This window comes from Miniopterus schreibersii, assembly GCF_964146895.1.
Source record: "Miniopterus schreibersii genome assembly, chromosome: 18".
NCBI lineage: Eukaryota > Metazoa > Chordata > Mammalia > Chiroptera > Miniopteridae > Miniopterus > Miniopterus schreibersii.
Window position 1 is genome coordinate 14,687,989 of NC_138121.1, and position 16,602 is coordinate 14,704,590.

Sequence of the window (16,602 nt, forward strand, 5' to 3'; positions counted from 1 at the left end):
TCCATGTACCTGTGCCTGAAATGTCTGCAATAAAGAGGTGTTTGTAAACTGTGGCTTCTTTCTTCCTGCCTAAGGATACCAGATTGGGCAACGGGATGCTGGGGGGCTATTAGGGAACAATGTGATTTTGGGGGGGGGGCTATATCTCTCGTGACCTTGCAATTCCTGGACCTCCTGAGATTGTGGGTCCCCTCAGGCACTGGGTTACACCGACCTATTTCCTAAAGGGGAAACAGGTTCCTGCCAATTCAGCTTGTTCTTGAAGGCTTCTGAGAACGGCCTAGGTGGTGGAATTGACCGGGTCCTAGGCCCATCATGAGCGCATGCCTTGGGAATGGGCATGGACTGGGCGGGATATCCTGAGGCCAGTAGAGCTTTGGGCGGTCCAGTTCGTGGACATTTGCTCTGCTCCAACGCTGCGAAATTCACCGGACCCTGCGGGCATTGGTTGGGTAGCGGAGGGAGACGCGCTGTAGGAAGAGCGAGGTGTCCGCCTTCAGCCCGGAACCTTTCTTCTCCGGTCTGTGCAGGTTCCGGGGGCTGAGGCCCGGTTGGCCGGAAGTGGAGGCAGTTGGGCTTGGAGGGGCTCAGGGACTTGGTGCTGCAGTGGTTTGTGGGCGGCAGGTAGACGGATTGTAGTGACCGGCGTGCCGTGTCTAGTCCCGGCGCGGCTGTGCTTGGCTAGTGAGTGGCGGCAGCGAAACGAACGCGGCGCGTACAGGGCGCCTGCCGCAGGGCCCATGGCCTCCTGCGCGAGCATCGACATCGAGGACGCCACGCAGCACCTACGGGACATCCTCAAGCTGGACCGGCCCGCGGGAGGTGAGCCGGGACAGTGGGGGTGGGCTCTCGCCAAGCGGGCAGAGAGGCAGCTCGGGCCAGGGTGGCCCCCAGGGCCTGCAGGCCCCTCCCAGCGGGCTCTGCATCCTCCTGGCTGGTGAGGGCAGACGATGGTTGGAGCGGTAAACCCGTGAGCATGTTCCCTAAGGTTCGCAGACCCCTGGTGCGATCCCTCCCTATTCAGGCGCCCGGCTGTTTTGCCTCGTCCTTCAGTGTCTCGGGTGAAGGTGAGGATCCTTCTCTTAATCCGCAGGGTCCCCCTGGTGTCCTGGCCTCAAGGTCTCTAGTGTTTCTGGCACTGATCTGGGCTCTCAACCCATTTACCATACTTCAGAGGCCTAGTCCGTGCTCTGTACGCCGGGTTCTGTGTCTAGATCTAGGCGCTGTGCTGAGGAGCTCCGTATCCCCCCCCCCCCGCCCTCGCAACTTGCCTTTCCCTCTAAAATACAGACTCCAGGCATGCTTTCTGAAATAATTTTCTGGAGGAAAGTGACCACGCCCAATTCCGAGTCCTCTCTGGGATTAAGGCAAATCACAGACTGCATGGCTCTGATTGGATTAGGCTACAAACATATGCAAGCCCTAGTTTATTTCCATTCGTTTAAACTTTATTTGGGCTTGCAGTAATACCTCAGAGATGCTCCTGCCCTCAAGGAGCCTAAGGAAGTTGTAATATAATGCTGTTGACATTGAAAGAGAGGAGTGTTTTGATATTTTAATGGGTATAGGGTGGGTGAGGTGGAGACTGGAGAGTGCCTGAGAACAGGTCTGAGAGAGGAGACAATGTTTAGGGTAGGTCTTGTCATATGAACTGGAGTTTGAATGTCAGGAAGGCATTAACAAAGAGGAAATAGCATGTGCAAAGGTACCAAAGTTTCCTGGCTGGTTCAAGGACCTGTGAAGTTGTACTGGTTGAAAGACCGACTTGTGATGTTGGTTTAGGTGTGCAGTGTCTAGAGCTGAGAGCTGGTGTTTCCTCAGACCCTGTTCTTAAACCTGCTGGGAGGCCCAAAACTGGCTGCCACTGGAAGCAGGCACTGGTGCTCACTCTGGGTAGGGTTAACTACCCCCTATTCCCTGAGAAAATCCATCTGCTGCCTGAAATCACAGCCCTTTTCCCCAGGCCTGGAGTGTGCTCCCTTTACTCATGAGCTTGGTTTGGGCCTCTCATGCTCATCAGCTGCTATGTAGACTAGACTCCACAAAGATTTGGTAGAGCCCGTTATGGCCAACCTTGTGCAGTTTGTTTGTTTGTCATGGTAGTGGGAGGGAGAGTGGTCAGCTTACCCCCCGAGCAGTTAAGGTCCAAGTGAAGCTCTGATTCAAGTGAAGTGACCTGGAGACTTTTTTCTGAACTCCTTGTTTGTTGACTAATACTTGATTCTCCTGTTTGCCAAGGAGCTCTGTCTTGTCACTGGAGGACCATGTCATACCCCAGACTGTTTTGTGACTAGGAACTTGATGTGATTCGGAATGTGGAGCCCTAGTCTCCTTGCCACCTGGGAGTTTTGGAGTGGTGTCTGAGCCTATGAGGGTGCTTGAAACTCAGTGAATGGCAAATAACTAAAATGTTGTTTTTCCTGACTCCACATGCTACCCCATAGTTTCTCTCTTCTTTGTCCATCCAGCTCCTTCATGTCCATTCATCCTGAGATTACCCACCCAAGGTAGCTTCTTCTGAGACATTTCTCTGTGGGGCAGGCTCCTTTCTTTCATACTTCCACATCTTATCAGTGTCCTTGCATGCCTTAGGAGCCCATCCTTTCTTCTCCTTTCAACCCCTGCCATTACCTTGGTCTAGGCCCTGGTCTCCCTCATTCAGATTCTCAACTATCCTGCATGCCATGCTGCCTTAGAGCAATCAGCCCTCTGGCCAGTGCTGACCATGTCACCTTCCCTTTTAAAACTCTTTTGTGGCTCTCATTGCCACAGGGAGAATTAAGCACCCCAGCTTCCCACCCGAGACCTCTGCAGCCTTGTTTTCCCTTCATCCTTCCCATGTTTGTGTGTTCTAGCTACACTGGCTATGTTAGCAACTCTCCTATGAAGTCTGTCCTTACCCTTCCCATGCCCTCCCTCAAATATACAGTGTCCCTCTGTGCTGACTGATCCAAGCCTGAGTATTAATTGGCCTCAGAGGATCCTTGATAGCTTGCAACGCACTCCCAGGTAGAAGAGCCTCAAGCTCATCCTTTGTCCTGGTATACATTGGGTTTACCATCAGTGTTATGGAATGAGAAATGAACAAAGGGCCTTCCTTCCCATAGACATGCCTCAGTTGAGTGTTCCTAGAGTATCTAATGGTTCTGGAGAGAGGCTCTGCAGAAGGAGAGGCCAGTAGGCAGGTGGAACAACCTCATGATAGTGGCCCTCTCTATCTCCAGGCCCCAATGCAGAGAGCCAGCGGCCATCTAACACCTACAATGGTGACCTCAATGGGCTCCTGGTCCCAGACCCCCTCTGCTCAGGGGATGGTACTTCAGCAAACAAGCCTGGTCTCCGGTCCAAGCCATCTATTAACCTGCAGGAGAAGCAGGTCATGTGAGTACCTGGGAGATGACAGTGGTGGTGAAGCAGTCTTTGGGGTATCTGTTAGCTGAAGACATGAGATGAGGGGAGAGAAAGGCCAGCAGCCTTTGCTGCTCCCCCACTAGATGCCCTGGGATGGAGCACTTAGAATGGGGGGTGAGGACAAGCTCAAGGGCTTGGCCTGGATCTGCAGTTTAGGTGCCTGATTTAGCATTCCCGAGGAGGGAGGTGAGCAAGGGGAGCTACAGGTCTGGGGACTGGTGGACCCAGAACTGTACATCTGGGATTGGATACCTTCCCCATGGTGGCTGTATCCTCTCCACATTCCAACCCTGCCCATTGAGACTTTGGGTGAACAAGTCAAGCTTGGGCACCCCTCTCCCCAGCTGCCTCTCAGGAGATGACAGCTCTACCTGCATTGGGATTTTGGCCAAGGAGGTGGAGATTGTGGCCAGCAGTGACTCTAGCATCTCAAGCAAGGCACGGGGAAGCAACAAGGTGAGTACCAGGATGTTGTGGCTTGTATGGTGGTTGGAGACACAGTCTCTTCTTCCCCACTCCCGTGTTGCCAGTTCCTATGGGGACCACCTTAACAGGCAGGTAGTATGCCCCATCTTAGGAAGCCAGACTACCTAGTCTCTGTGGGAATATGGCCCCCGGAGTTGTGATTGGGTGGCTGGGCTTGCACATGTGGCCTCTACTGTCACCAGGGATGCTGGGAACCACCTAAGCTCTGGGAAAGCTGCCTGAGCCTTCAGTTTCTATGACCTTCCTCACTCTTGGTTCTCAGGTGAAAATCCAGCCTGTTGCCAAGTATGACTGGGAGCAGAAATACTACTATGGCAACCTGATTGCTGTGTCCAACTCCTTCTTGGCCTATGCCATTCGGGGTGAGCTGCATCAGGGGAGGGGAGGGGGGTGTTTTGCTAGAAGCCCCAGAGATGCAGATCAGTGTAAGGCCACTCAGCCCACTCAGACCTTAGGGATACAATGGAAAGCTTGTCTCTGCCAGGCCTTGGGGAACCAAGTGGAAAAACCAAGCTTAAAGATTGGTGGTGGCAGTGAGGCAGGCAAGGGCAGGGCTTCTCTGCTGCTGCCTGGGCTTAGATACTCACTCATGGCCAACCACTGTCCTGATTCCAGCTGCCAACAATGGCTCAGCAATGGTGCGGGTGATCAGTGTCAGTACTTCGGAGCGGACCCTGCTCAAGGGCTTCACAGGCAGTGTCGCTGACCTGGCCTTCGCACACGTCAACTCCCCACAGCTGGCCTGCCTGGATGAGGCAGGCAACCTGTTTGTGTGGCACTTGGCTCTGGTTAATGGCAAAATTCAGTATCCTTTCCCTGGGATGGGATGGGATGGGATGGGATGGGATGGGATGGGATGGGATGGGATGGGATGGGATGGGATGGGACGGGATGGGACGGGGACTGAAAAAAGGTGGGCAGAGCTGGGGCTGCCAGACACACTCATCATCCACCTGTCTAGCCCTTAACGCCCTGCTCAGAGAAGAGATTTTGGTCCATATCCGGCAGCCAGAGGGCACACCACTGAACCACTTCCGTAGGATCATCTGGTGCCCCTTCATTCCTGAGGAGAGTGAAGACTGCTGTGAGGAGGGAAGCCCAATGGTGGCCCTGTTGCATGAGGACCGGGTGAGGAGGCTAAGCATTGGGGAAGGAGGGGACAGAGCAGCCATGGTGTGGGCATGGGCTGAACATGCACCTCCCTGTTCCCTCCAGGCTGAGGTGTGGAACCTGGACATGCTCCGCTCCAACCACAGCACCTGGCCTGTGGATGTCAGCCAAATCAAGCAGGGCTTCATCATGGTAAAAGGCCACAGCACAGTAAGCCTGCAACTGCCTGCCTCCCGTGCTCTTCTCCTTTTCTTATGTCCCTTGTCTATTCCTCATACCCATAGCTGCTCAGATAGCTTTACTGGTATTCTGCCCATGGGGACTTGGATCACAAAGTGACCTTTACCTTTGGAGCTCACACCTAATATAGCCACACCCCATGGGTCTGGTCTTCTTTATGGCCCCCCTTTGATTCAGTGTTTCACACAAACGTGAGGATCCACTGTGGGTCAGCCCAGCTTACTGTCATTCTCATCTGAGATGGGCTTGCTCCCACCTCTAGTAAGGTGGTAAAGCAAGGCTCTTTGGGTTCTTGCCAGTACCTGAGTGAAGGGGCCCTCTCACCTGATGGGACTGTCCTGGCTACAGCAAGCCATGATGGCTTCGTCAAGTTCTGGCAGATCTACATTGAAGGGCAGGATGAGCCAAGGTAAGGCAGGACCTGAGGGACCAGGAACCCCCAGATAGGGGACTAGATCACCCACTCAGGCCCCTCATCTGCCTGCTTGCAGGTGTCTGCATGAGTTGAAGCCTCATGATGGGCGGCCCCTATCCTGCCTCCTATTTTGTGACAACCACAAGAAACAGGACCCTGAGTGAGTGAGTGGGCAGGCAGGTGGGCGGTGGGCTGGACCTTGGGCTCCCAGCCAGTCACTCAGTGCCTTATTGCCTTCCAGTGTCCCTTTCTGGAGGTTCCTCATTACTGGTGCTGACCAGAATCAGGAGCTAAAGATGTGGTGCACAGTGTCCTGGACCTGCCTGCAGACCATTCGGTAAGCATAGGCTGGAGAGCCAGACAGGGGTAGCAGGGTTGGGGATGTGGGTTCTTTCCACTCTCTTAAGTCTCATTCATCCTACCTTGTGGCCTCCCAGCTTCTCCCCAGATATCTTCAGCTCAGTGAGTGTTCCCCCTAGCCTCAAAGTTTGCCTGGACCTCTCAGCAGAATACCTGATTCTCAGTGATGTACAACGGAAGGTACACTGCCTTGGGGGTACCCTGGGCAGAGTTGGTATCATTGGGACAGGCAGGGATATGTGGCACATCCACAGCCCTCACAGCCTCAGAGCTCAGCCATGAATGTGCTGCCTGTGCAGGTCCTTTACGTGATGGAGCTGCTGCAGAACCAGGAGGAAGGCCGTGCTTGCTTCAGTTCCATCTCTGAGTTCTTACTCACCCATCCTGTACTGAGCTTCGGTATCCAGGTTGTGAGTCGCTGCCGGCTGCGGCACACTGAGGTGCTGCCTGCTGAAGAAGAGAATGACAGCCTTGGGGCTGGTAAGCTGCTCAGGGTTGAGGATATATGTTGGTATGTAGCGAGTGCTGAGGCACAGAGGGCCAGGGGTTTAGTTGTTCACACTGTCCTTACAGATGGGACCCACGGAGCTGGTGCCATGGAGTCTGCGGCCGGTGTGCTCATCAAGCTCTTTTGTGTGCATACTAAGTGAGTGTGCCCTGTCTGTGCCCTTCCCTGCCCTACTGACTCTGGCCCTTTGAGCCCTCTCCTATTCTTTTCTTTCTGAAGGGCATTGCAAGATGTGCAGATCCGCTTCCAGCCACAGCTGAACCCTGATGTGGTGGCCCCGCTCCCCACCCACACTGCCCATGAGGACTTTGGTGAGTGAGGGGTGAGAGGGAAGCAGATTAGACTGGCCAGGGTCTGAGATCTGACTAAGGTGGAAGATTTCCCCACAGCATTTGGAGAATCTCGGCCTGAACTGGGCTCTGAGGGCCTGGGTTCAGCTACTCACGGTTCCCAGCCTGATCTCCGACGCATCGTGGAGCTACCTGCACCTGCTGACTTCCTTAGTCTGAGCAGTGAGACCAAGCCCAAGCTGATGACACCTGATGCCTTCATGACACCTAGCACCTCCTTGCAACAGGTATGCTGGAGCTGAGGCTTGAGGCTCAGGGTAGGGGGGCCTGGGAATCCCTACCCAAAGGCCATAGCTGTTACTCTCTGCATCTCCCCAGATTGCTGCATCCCCTAGTAATAGCAGCAGCAGTAGCAGCAGCAGCAGCAGCAGCAGCAGCAGCAGCTCCTCTCTTACAGCTGTATCTGCCATGAGCAGTACCTCAGCTGTGGACCCCTCCTTGCCCAGGTGAAGTGAGGGTCAGAGTTGTGGGGTGGCAAGGGCTGATGCCAGGTGATGCCAAGCTCTGGCTGCTTATACCTCAGCCTTCCTGCCACCAGGCCACCTGAAGAGCTGACCTTGAGCCCCAAGTTGCAGCTGGATGGCAGTCTCACAATGAGCAACAGCAGCAGCAGCAGCCTGCAGACAAGCCCACGCAGCCTTCTGCCCAGCCTGCTCCCAGGTCCAGCTGACAAATTGACTCCCAAAGGGCCTGGGCAGGTGCGTGTGTGTGAAATGCAGGTTAGCGGGTGTATAGCAGCAGGAAGGTTGGCGGCAGTCTTCTGTAGCACCCTGTCTGCTTATCCTGTTCTGCCTCAGATGGTCAATGTTTCCCTTGAGGTCATCTCAGCCTCCCATGTTCCTTGGAGGGCAGCTCCTCAGCCTATCCATTCCCACCCCCTCTCCTGAGCTGTGGCTATTTTTGACTGCATCCTCCTTCCCCACTGTCCCATCTCTCATCACCACAAACCCCAGTGTCTCATTTCTGTGCTTCCCCTTCCCCTATTTCACTCTACCTAAGTCCCCATTTTGGCCCACCTCAGGTATCTACTGCTGCCTCTACACTGTCCCTGGAGCTGCAAGAAGTGGAGCCCTTGGGGCTACCCCAGGCTTCCCCCAGCCGAACCCGCTCCCCTGATGTTATTTCCTCAGCTTCCACTGCCCTGTCCCAGGATATCCCTGAGATCGCATCTGAGGCCCTGTCCCGTGGCTTTGGCTCCTCTGATGCTGAGGACCTTGAGCCAAACAGTATGGCCTCAGCTGCCTCAGCACTACACCTGCTGTCTCCACGGCCCCGGCCAGGGCCTGAGCTTGGTCCCCAGCTTAGCCTGGATGGAGGCCCTGGGGACGGGGATCGGCATAGTACCCCTTCCCTCCTGGAGGTGGCCTTGACCCAGGAGGCCACAGCCCCTGACAGTCAGGTCTGGCCTACTGCACCAGACATTACCCGGGAGACCTGCAGCAGCCTTGCAGAAAGGTGAGGAGCTTAGGACGGGGAAAGTGTACTGATGGTAGGGGCTTCAGATGGAGTTATCCACTGCTGAGTTGGCCTCTTCTCCCAGCCCCAGGAATGGCCTTCAGGAAAAACACAAGAGCCTGGCCTTCCACCGACCACCTTATCACTTGCTACAGCAACATGACAGCCAAGACACCAGTGCTGAACATAGGTAGATGCCACCCCACACCCTTTCACAAGGGTGGGCAAGCAAGTGGTAGGCGCTTATGCCTCTCCCCTTTTCAGTGACCATGATGATGAGGTGGCCAGCCTTGCCTCTGCTGCAGGGGGCTTTGGCACCAAAGTTTCCACTCCACGGCTGCCTGCCAAGGACTGGAAGACTAAGGGATCCCCTCGGACCTCCCCCAAGCTCAAGAGGAAGGGCAAAAAGGATGATGGGTAGGAGGGGTCCTGTAGCCAGGGAGAGGGGTGGTCCCCAGGCTGCCTTCATGACTTGGTCTGAGGTGCTTCTCGCCTATGGCAGGGATTCATCCGTGGGATCCCGGCTCACGGAGCACCAGGTGAGTGAGCAAACACCCTTCCTACTTCTAGGACTCCTCTCTGAGGGTGGGGAAGAGCCCTGGACCATTCCCTAGTCTAGTGTGTGAGGACAGGTAGGGCAGGCATCATGTGACTGTTGGTGCTACTGGCAGGTGGCAGAGCCCCCTGAGGACTGGCCAGCATTAATTTGGCAACAGCAGAGAGAGCTGGTGGAACTGCGGCACAGCCAAGAAGAGCTGCTGCAGCGTCTGTGCACCCAACTCGAAGGCCTGCAGAGCACCGTCACAGGCCATGTAGAACGTGCCCTCGAGTCTCGGCATGAACAGGAGCGTATCCTTTTGGGCAGTGGAAGAGGGGTAGGGGCAGCTGCAGCATTCTGGGACCAAGAAGGGAAATGGGACCTGCTCCAGGCCTGTTCCTTAGCTACAATACAGAGCGGCGGCTGGAGCGGGCACTGGCGGAGGGACAGCAACGGGGTGGGCAGCTGCAGGAACAGCTGACACAACAGCTGTCCCAGGCACTATCTTCAGCTGTAGCTGGGCGACTAGAGCGTAGCATACGGGATGAGATCAAGAAGACAGTGCCTCCATGTGAGTTTTGCATGGAGACTTCTGGATGGACTGGGTGGGAGTGGGGCCCCCTACCTGTCAAACTTCCTCTCATGGCTCCACCTCTCCTTCCTTACCCTGCCCCAGGTGTCTCTAGGAGTCTGGAGCCTGTGGCAGGCCAACTGAACACCTCAGTGGCCACCAAGCTCACAGCTGTGGAGGGAAGCATGAAAGAGAATATCTCCAAGCTGCTGAAGTCCAAGGTGCTATAGGGCCAGAGATGAGGGAGGTTGGTTGTTGGTGGTTGGTGGGCGGTCAGGCCAGTTTGGGCTCAGGCTTTCGGCTTGGTCCGGCCCCTCCCTCTACCCCCAGAACTTGACAGATGCCATCGCCCGAGCAGCTGCAGACACATTACAGGGGCCAATGCAGGCCGCCTACCGTGAAGCCTTCCAGAGTGTGGTGCTGCCCGCCTTTGAGAAGAGCTGCCAAGCCATGTTCCAGCAGATCAATGATAGCTTCCGACTGGGCACACAGGAATGTGAGTGGAGTCAGGCTCCAAGGTGGAGGGTCTGTCCTCTTTTCCCCGACCATCCCTCTCATGGCCCCCATGGTCACCTTTCAGACTTGCAACAGCTAGAGAGCCACATGAAGAGCCGGAAGGTGCGAGAGCAGGAGGCCCGGGAGCCTGTGTTGGCTCAGCTGCGGGGCCTAGTCAGCACACTGCAGGGTGCCACTGAGCAGATGGCGGCCACTGTGTCCAGTAGTGTTCGGGCTGAGGTGCAGCACCAGCTGCATGTGGCTGTGGGCAGGTGTGTGGGTAGGGCACTGGGCAAGGTAGTGGGTTTGGAAAGGGCCAGACCAGACTTCTTGTCTACTTCATCTCCCTCATTTCCCTTTGCAGCCTGCAGGAGTCCATTTTAGCACAGGTGCAGCGCATTGTTAAAGGTGAGGTGAGTGTGGCACTCAAGGAGCAGCAGGCCGCCGTCACCTCTAGCATCATGCAGGCCATGCGCTCAGCTGCTGGCACACCTGTCCCTGCTGCCCACCTCGACTGCCAGGCCCAGCAAGCCCATATCCTGCAGCTGCTACAGCAAGGCCACCTCAATCAGGCCTTCCAGCAGGTATGCCAGGCATTAGGGCCAGCTTAGGCTCAGGTGTCTCCTGACAAGGCCCACACACTAAATGCTATTCTCTACCCAGGCCCTGACAGCTGCTGACCTGAACCTGGTGCTCTACGTTTGTGAAACTGTGGACCCAGGCCAGGTTTTTGGGCAGCCACCTTGCCCACTATCCCAGCCCGTGCTCCTTTCCCTCATCCAGCAGTTGGCCTCTGACCTTGGCACTCGAACTGACCTCAAGCTCAGGTGAGTGGGCGCAGTTGGACCAGGAGATGGGCTGGGGTAGAGGTGGGGGAGCAGTTCAAAGCAGACTCCCACTCTAGCTTGACTCCCTCCCTAATTCCACCAATTCCCTTTGCCCCTACCCATCTCAGGCTTGGAGGACTCCCTTGTCAGTCTTCCCTCTGGGCCTCATTGCCACCAGGGGGCGCTCCCATGCTGGAGCCCACCTGTAGCCTGTACCTTTTCTCTACCCCCAGCTACCTAGAAGAGGCTGTGATGCATCTGGACCACAGTGACCCTATCACTCGGGACCACATGGGCTCAGTCATGGCCCAGGTGCGCCAGAAGCTCTTCCAGTTCCTGCAGGCCGAACCACACAATTCACTTGGCAAAGCAGCCCGGCGTCTCAGCCTCATGCTGCATGGCCTTGTGACCCCCAGCCTCCCTTAGCTAAGCCTGCCTTGCCCAGGAGTGGGGTGGCACTGAAGGCCAGTAGACAGGCCTAGGCCAAAGCAGGGTCATGTCTGCCCTTTACCTGCTCAGATTTCCACTTCTGGGGTGTTTGAGAGGGTGAGCACTGGCTGTGGTCTACAGGTTATGGTAGCCAGCAGGTTTAGGCTGGGCCCAGGGTGGGTATTGTGCCTTCTTGAGTCCTGCCATACCTGGAGCATGATGCCTCCCCCCTGAGATTGTGACACCACTTGAGTTGAATTTTCCATGTTCCTTTTTACCTCTCTTTTGGATCTTTTTGTTTTTGGAAAACATTAAGAAATTCAATTAAATGTTTTTGGAATAAAATGGAGTATGTGTGCTTTTGGTGTGTCTTTGATAACTGACCTCTGTTCCCTGGCGTCTGTCTTCTCCCTGTGTGGAGCTGTCAAGGCCAACCCACTCTAGGGGCCTGGATACCCACCCTCATTGCACAACTGCATTCCTAGATCTCCCCTCTCCATCTCTGGGTTGAGGTCCCTGGATCAGCTCAGCAGGCTTTGATCCCCTGGACTCTTCTCTCTACTGTTCCTCTCCTTTGCTAACTTAAATGTACTGATTTGCTTTGCAATGTGGTGGGGCTGCCTGCTGGCTTTGAAGCCTCGCCCCTAGCTAGCTCCCATCCAATCACAGTCCTTCCTTCCGGGGGCTGGGCTAAAAGGCTGCACTCCAAGCTGCTAGCTCTGCCACTACGCTCCCAACCGGGATGATGCTCTGTTGCTGCTGTTGCCACTGCCAGCGACTACCCTGTGCGGTGGGGCTGTTGCTGCTGTTACTACCACTGGGTGAGTGCAGGGGTACTGGACTGGCCTGGGCCTTATACCCTCTCATCAGGCTGCATTTAGGGTATGTGAGAGCTGGGGAACAACCTTCCTGAGCTCTGGGAGCCAGGGTGGCAAGGAGGTGCAAGGGCTCCAGGGAGGGGATAATGTATACCAGTGGCTTCAGAACCAAAAGTGAGGGGTGTGACCGGAGCCCCGGTAGTGGGAAAAGGACCTCAAAATATCACCCCCCCATTCTGATAAAGGGAAGACATGGCCTTTGGTGAGACTGCTAGACCAGCCTTGGGATTCCCTGAGGTCCTCTGTTAGGATATGATCTGAATCCTGACACCCTCTATCCTGCTCTACCTATCCGAAAATACCTGTTTTGGTGTGGAGTGGGAAGGCCAAGCGAAGTTTGTCTAGACTGTAGAGAGGGAGGATGATGCTGGGGTGGGGGTGGGAGACGAGTGTGGCTCTGGACCCTGTCCTGGCTCCTTCACTTGGGCCAACTTCACCTGACTTGGGACTACAGAAGCCCCAGAAGCTCAGAGAAAGAACTGACCCTTGGGACATGAAGACACCTACCCCCCCCCCTTCCACACTTACTCTGTTCTTTGGTCCCACCTAGAACAGAGCCCAGGCAGATGATTTCCAGACATACCCCTTATTTCCCTGGGGTCTCTTTCGCGCTGAGTCATATCCCCAGAGCATGCCAGGGTAAACAAGCCCCTGGGGGTTGGGAGGTGAACCAGCTCATCCTATGAACTATTTTCCACCCCCACCCCCAGTCCTTGTATCTTCCCTTGAGGCAGCTGCTGTGGGCCCAGGTGGCTGTGACAACATATACCAGGGCTTTGGGGAGTGTCTCATCCGCTTCGGGGACAACATGGGCCACGGAGGCAAGCTGGAGACTGTCTGCAGGTAAGAGGAGATGCGAAGGTAGCAGCCTGACCCCTGCTACCCTACATGCCTGAATCTCTTTCTCCTTGTCCCACCTAATTCCCCTAACCCCATTCCCTTAATAGGTCTTGGAATGACTTCCACATCTGCGCCTCTCAAGTCCTGTCAGGCTGCCCAAAGGAGGCGGTTGCTGTGTGGAAGTTACTACAGCAAGAAGCTCGCCGGACTCCGCACCCAGATAACTTGCACACTCTGTGTGGTACCCCTGTGCACCTCTGGGAGCCTGGTGCAGGCCCCGAGACCAACCAGGAGACACTGAGGGCAACAGCAACAGCAACAGCCCCTGCACCCCTGCTGCTGGCTGCTGCTCTGGCATTTGTTTGCCTTCTGGGGCCTCTGGCCTAGCCATTGGGGTCAGGTAGCAGTGCCCCTGCCGCCACCACTGTTCTGGTGGCTGCCTCGAAGCTCTGTAAGGTGCATTCAGCTTTCATTAAAGCTCCTTCCTTTCTTCTGGCTGCTCATTTCTTGACTGAGGTGGAGCCCTCCAGAAGCTGATCCCAAGACAGAATGGGCAGGGTCCAAGGCTGCCACAGGGGACTCCATCTTTCTCCTTACAAACACTCATTTCCCAGGGGCAGTGCTGAGCTTTCCATTATGTGCAGATTCTAAGACCTCTAGTGATTTGTCTTCCCAGGTTGGTATTCCTAACCCTTCCTGGCCCCTAGGGGCCCCATGAGGTGGTAGAGTGTCTCACTCTACTCCCCACTATGGCCACCCCCCACCTCCAGGTTCAGACTAAGTGCACTGTCCTCTCCCTCTCTGGGGTCCTATTTGAGGGGATGCTATTCCAGAAGTGGGGACCCCCTGTTGGACTCTACATTTAGGTCCCTGAGGTGACCTGGAGCTGCTGAAACGGGGGTCACAATGAGGGTTCTCCTGGCCTCTGCTCTCCACAAGCTTGTCCTTTGAGAAGAGGTATGCAGCGTGAAGTCAAAACAATACGAGAAAGCATTCTGGAAGCATGGAATGGGGGTGTGGTGTGAGGTGCCCGTTCATCCTGGAGGAGAGGAAGAGCAAGATTCAGCATGGGCAAATCCTGAGGTAAGGAGGAGTCTCAGAGAGGGTGAGATCCTCTTTTGTTTAGTCTCCTACCACCAGCACCAGGACCCTATTCCAAGCCACCACCCCACAGTGGGTACTGCCATGGCCTGCTCACTGGCTTCTACTCTCACTCCCTCCCCTTGATTCTCCATTTTCTATACTGAAAAACTGATCCTGCTGTTAAGCTCCTTTCTCGTTGTCTAGGAGGCCTACATAAGCCAGCTCTGCCCACAGTTTATTCAGTCTACTCCAACTCCCCTCTGCAGCAGCACAGAGGAGAGGAGTGATTTACCTATCCAGCCCCTGGGGTCAGGGGAGGCTTCAGAGAAGGAGCATGACAGGAGCGATAGGAGGTAAGGATGGAGACTTATAAGTGGGGGGAGAGGTGGGGCTGTGTTGGAGAGGGCTTTACAAGAGGGTCCCAAAGGAATCAGTTGGGAGGCAGGTAGAGAGGAGTGGGAACCCAGATCTAGGCAGGCCAGATTTACACTAAAGCCCATGCTGGGAGGCTATGCCCCCAGGACAGAATCAAGCCTGATAGGACCCTTGCAGAGGTTCCAGGATGATAAGTGCTTCTAGAGACCTCCACCCACATGTGTAGGAGCCCTATTTCAATCCATGCTTCCCAAACATCCTCCCATCCCAATTAGGTCAGATGCTTCCATTAAACTCCCTCTCTGCCCTATCTTTGCTCCTGTGCTTCATTTGCCTGTACTTTTATCCCCACTTCTCTCTGCCAACCAGCATTACTCATCTTCTGTCATCTGAAGGAGAAAGTTCAGAAAAAACCCCTCCCAGATCTGCCCCCCTTTGACCACCAGAATTTTCCAGAAGGAAAGGCCACACTTTTATTCCCTGGGTCTTTGTACAATTTTTTCTCTGCTTGGAATACCCTTCCCCATTTTCTCCTGGTGAATGCCTTTCTTGTTCAGTATCACCTCCTCCAGGAAATATTCCCTAACCCTGACTCCAAGCTGAATCAGCAGCCTCCTACAGGTCGACACAGCTCGTGGGCTCTCTTCTATCTCTGTACTGAGAGCACTGGCTTATTACTGTCTGGTTCCGGGTCAGAATTTCCATCTGTGTACTCCCAAGGATCTTCTTTGTGTCTCTAGCACCCAATCTAGGGCTGGGTATAAAGAGTGTACTTGTGGGAAGTATGGAATGAAGGATAGAATCTCTAAGTCCAGCATAGGAAGAGTTACAGTCAGCAAGAGCTTGACTGAGAATAACCTCAGTGTGGAGGCTGTATTATCTTGGGGCAGCCCCCTCAGCCTGGACATATTGTGGGGATGGATGGTGCTGGAGCTCCAGACCCCAAAAATCTTCCCAGAGCCATTCTTGGTGGGTGGCCAAGAGCAGCCTGCTTCAAGTAGCAGGGGCTGACTGCTCTGGCCAGCCATGGAGGGGATTACCATCCTCCTGCTGTGACCTACTTTCCCCTGGTGTTTGCTCCCTAAATCCTTGCTCTTGCCTGGAATTGAGTAACCTGGAGTGTGTGTATGGGGTTGAAGGTGGGGAGAAAATCTGTTCTCTGGCCAGGGGTTTAAGAGCTTTGTGTATTTTATCCCAAAGCTGGAGGAGAGGGGTAAGCTGATAGCCACACTGACTGGGTCCTAGACACAGCTGCCCAGGCCAGAGCATCATGGGGGTGGTGTTTCTTACATTTGAAGCTCTGCAGATATGGAACAGTTTATTGTTCAGGGGACAAACTGGCAGCTGGATGTCCTGAGCCCAGTCCCCTCTGCATCAACATACTTCTTCACCTCAGGGCTTGGTGTTCTTTACCAGAGCCAAGGTCAGCACCTGCCCATAGCAAGGGCTCAATAAATATATTTTTAAAATATATTTTTATTGATTTCAGAGAGAGAGGAAGGGAGAGGGAGAGAGAGATAGAAACATCAATGATAAGAGAATGTCACTGATCAGCTGCCTTCTGCACCCCCTGCTGGGGATCTAGCCTGCAACTCGGGCATGTGCCCTGACCCCGAATAAAACTGCAATCTCCTAGATCATTGGTTGATACTCAACCACTGAGCCATGCCGACCGGGCTCAATAAATATTTGTTGAATTAACTTGCTGAATATCTGTCAAATAGGAGTGTTGTGTGGATTTCTAAGCCCCATTAACCCAGATTTTCTATGTTGCTCTTAACCCTCACAATAACCCTGTGGGGTTAGGATTACGATCCTCATTACACAGATAAAAATAAGGATAGCCCTGGCTGGGCAGCTCAGTTAGCTGAAGCATGGCCCGGATATACCAAGATTGTGGGTTCGATGCCTGGCCAGGGCACATACAAGAATCAGCAAATGAATGCATGAATAAGTGGAACAACAAATTGATATTTCTATCTCTCTCAAGAAACAAACAAACAAAAAAATAAAAAGAAAAGAAAAATGAAGCTTAAGAATGGGAAATGTCTTGCCTAAGGTCACACAGCTGTTGAAGTGTCGAGCTAGGATATGATCCCAGGTTTGTTTGGCCCCAAAGTCCATGCCCCTACTCATTACACTAGACTTTTGGAAGCAATTTATAAAATTTTATTTTATTTTTTAAATAAAGCTGTTTATAATTCCCTACTAAATAAATCAGACAAACTGAT

General features: G+C 54.2%; 2 protein-coding genes across 3 annotated transcripts; both read left to right on the forward strand.

Annotated features, from left to right (window-relative positions):
- Window positions 1-541: 541 nt before the first annotated feature.
- Window positions 542-11,540, forward strand: EDC4 (enhancer of mRNA decapping 4). 2 transcript variants are annotated; one of them, XM_081117826.1, is made up of 29 exons: window positions 542-822; window positions 3,225-3,381; window positions 3,756-3,867; window positions 4,160-4,259; window positions 4,513-4,702; window positions 4,878-5,025; window positions 5,113-5,217; window positions 5,547-5,656; window positions 5,739-5,822; window positions 5,904-5,999; window positions 6,100-6,202; window positions 6,322-6,502; window positions 6,596-6,668; window positions 6,750-6,841; window positions 6,920-7,107; window positions 7,199-7,326; window positions 7,419-7,578; window positions 7,902-8,335; window positions 8,421-8,525; window positions 8,600-8,752; window positions 8,838-8,874; window positions 9,007-9,184; window positions 9,289-9,444; window positions 9,550-9,665; window positions 9,775-9,940; window positions 10,025-10,211; window positions 10,304-10,523; window positions 10,603-10,766; window positions 11,000-11,540. In XM_081117826.1, the coding sequence occupies exons 1-29, from the start codon at window positions 741-743 to the stop codon at window positions 11,190-11,192; spliced, it is 4,218 nt and encodes a 1,405-aa protein (XP_080973952.1). In that variant the 5' UTR covers window positions 542-740; the 3' UTR covers window positions 11,193-11,540. The 2 variants fall into 2 exon arrangements, with proteins under 2 accessions (XP_080973952.1, XP_080973951.1); XM_081117825.1 differs by having other exon boundaries at window positions 549-822; window positions 6,322-6,668.
- A 375-nt stretch (window positions 11,541-11,915) lies between these two features.
- On the forward strand, window positions 11,916-13,406 carry NRN1L (neuritin 1 like). The gene is made up of 3 exons (XM_081117827.1): window positions 11,916-12,016; window positions 12,784-12,916; window positions 13,021-13,406. The coding sequence occupies exons 1-3, from the start codon at window positions 11,938-11,940 to the stop codon at window positions 13,298-13,300; spliced, it is 492 nt and encodes a 163-aa protein (XP_080973953.1). The 5' UTR covers window positions 11,916-11,937; the 3' UTR covers window positions 13,301-13,406.
- Window positions 13,407-16,602: the final 3,196 nt, after the last annotated feature.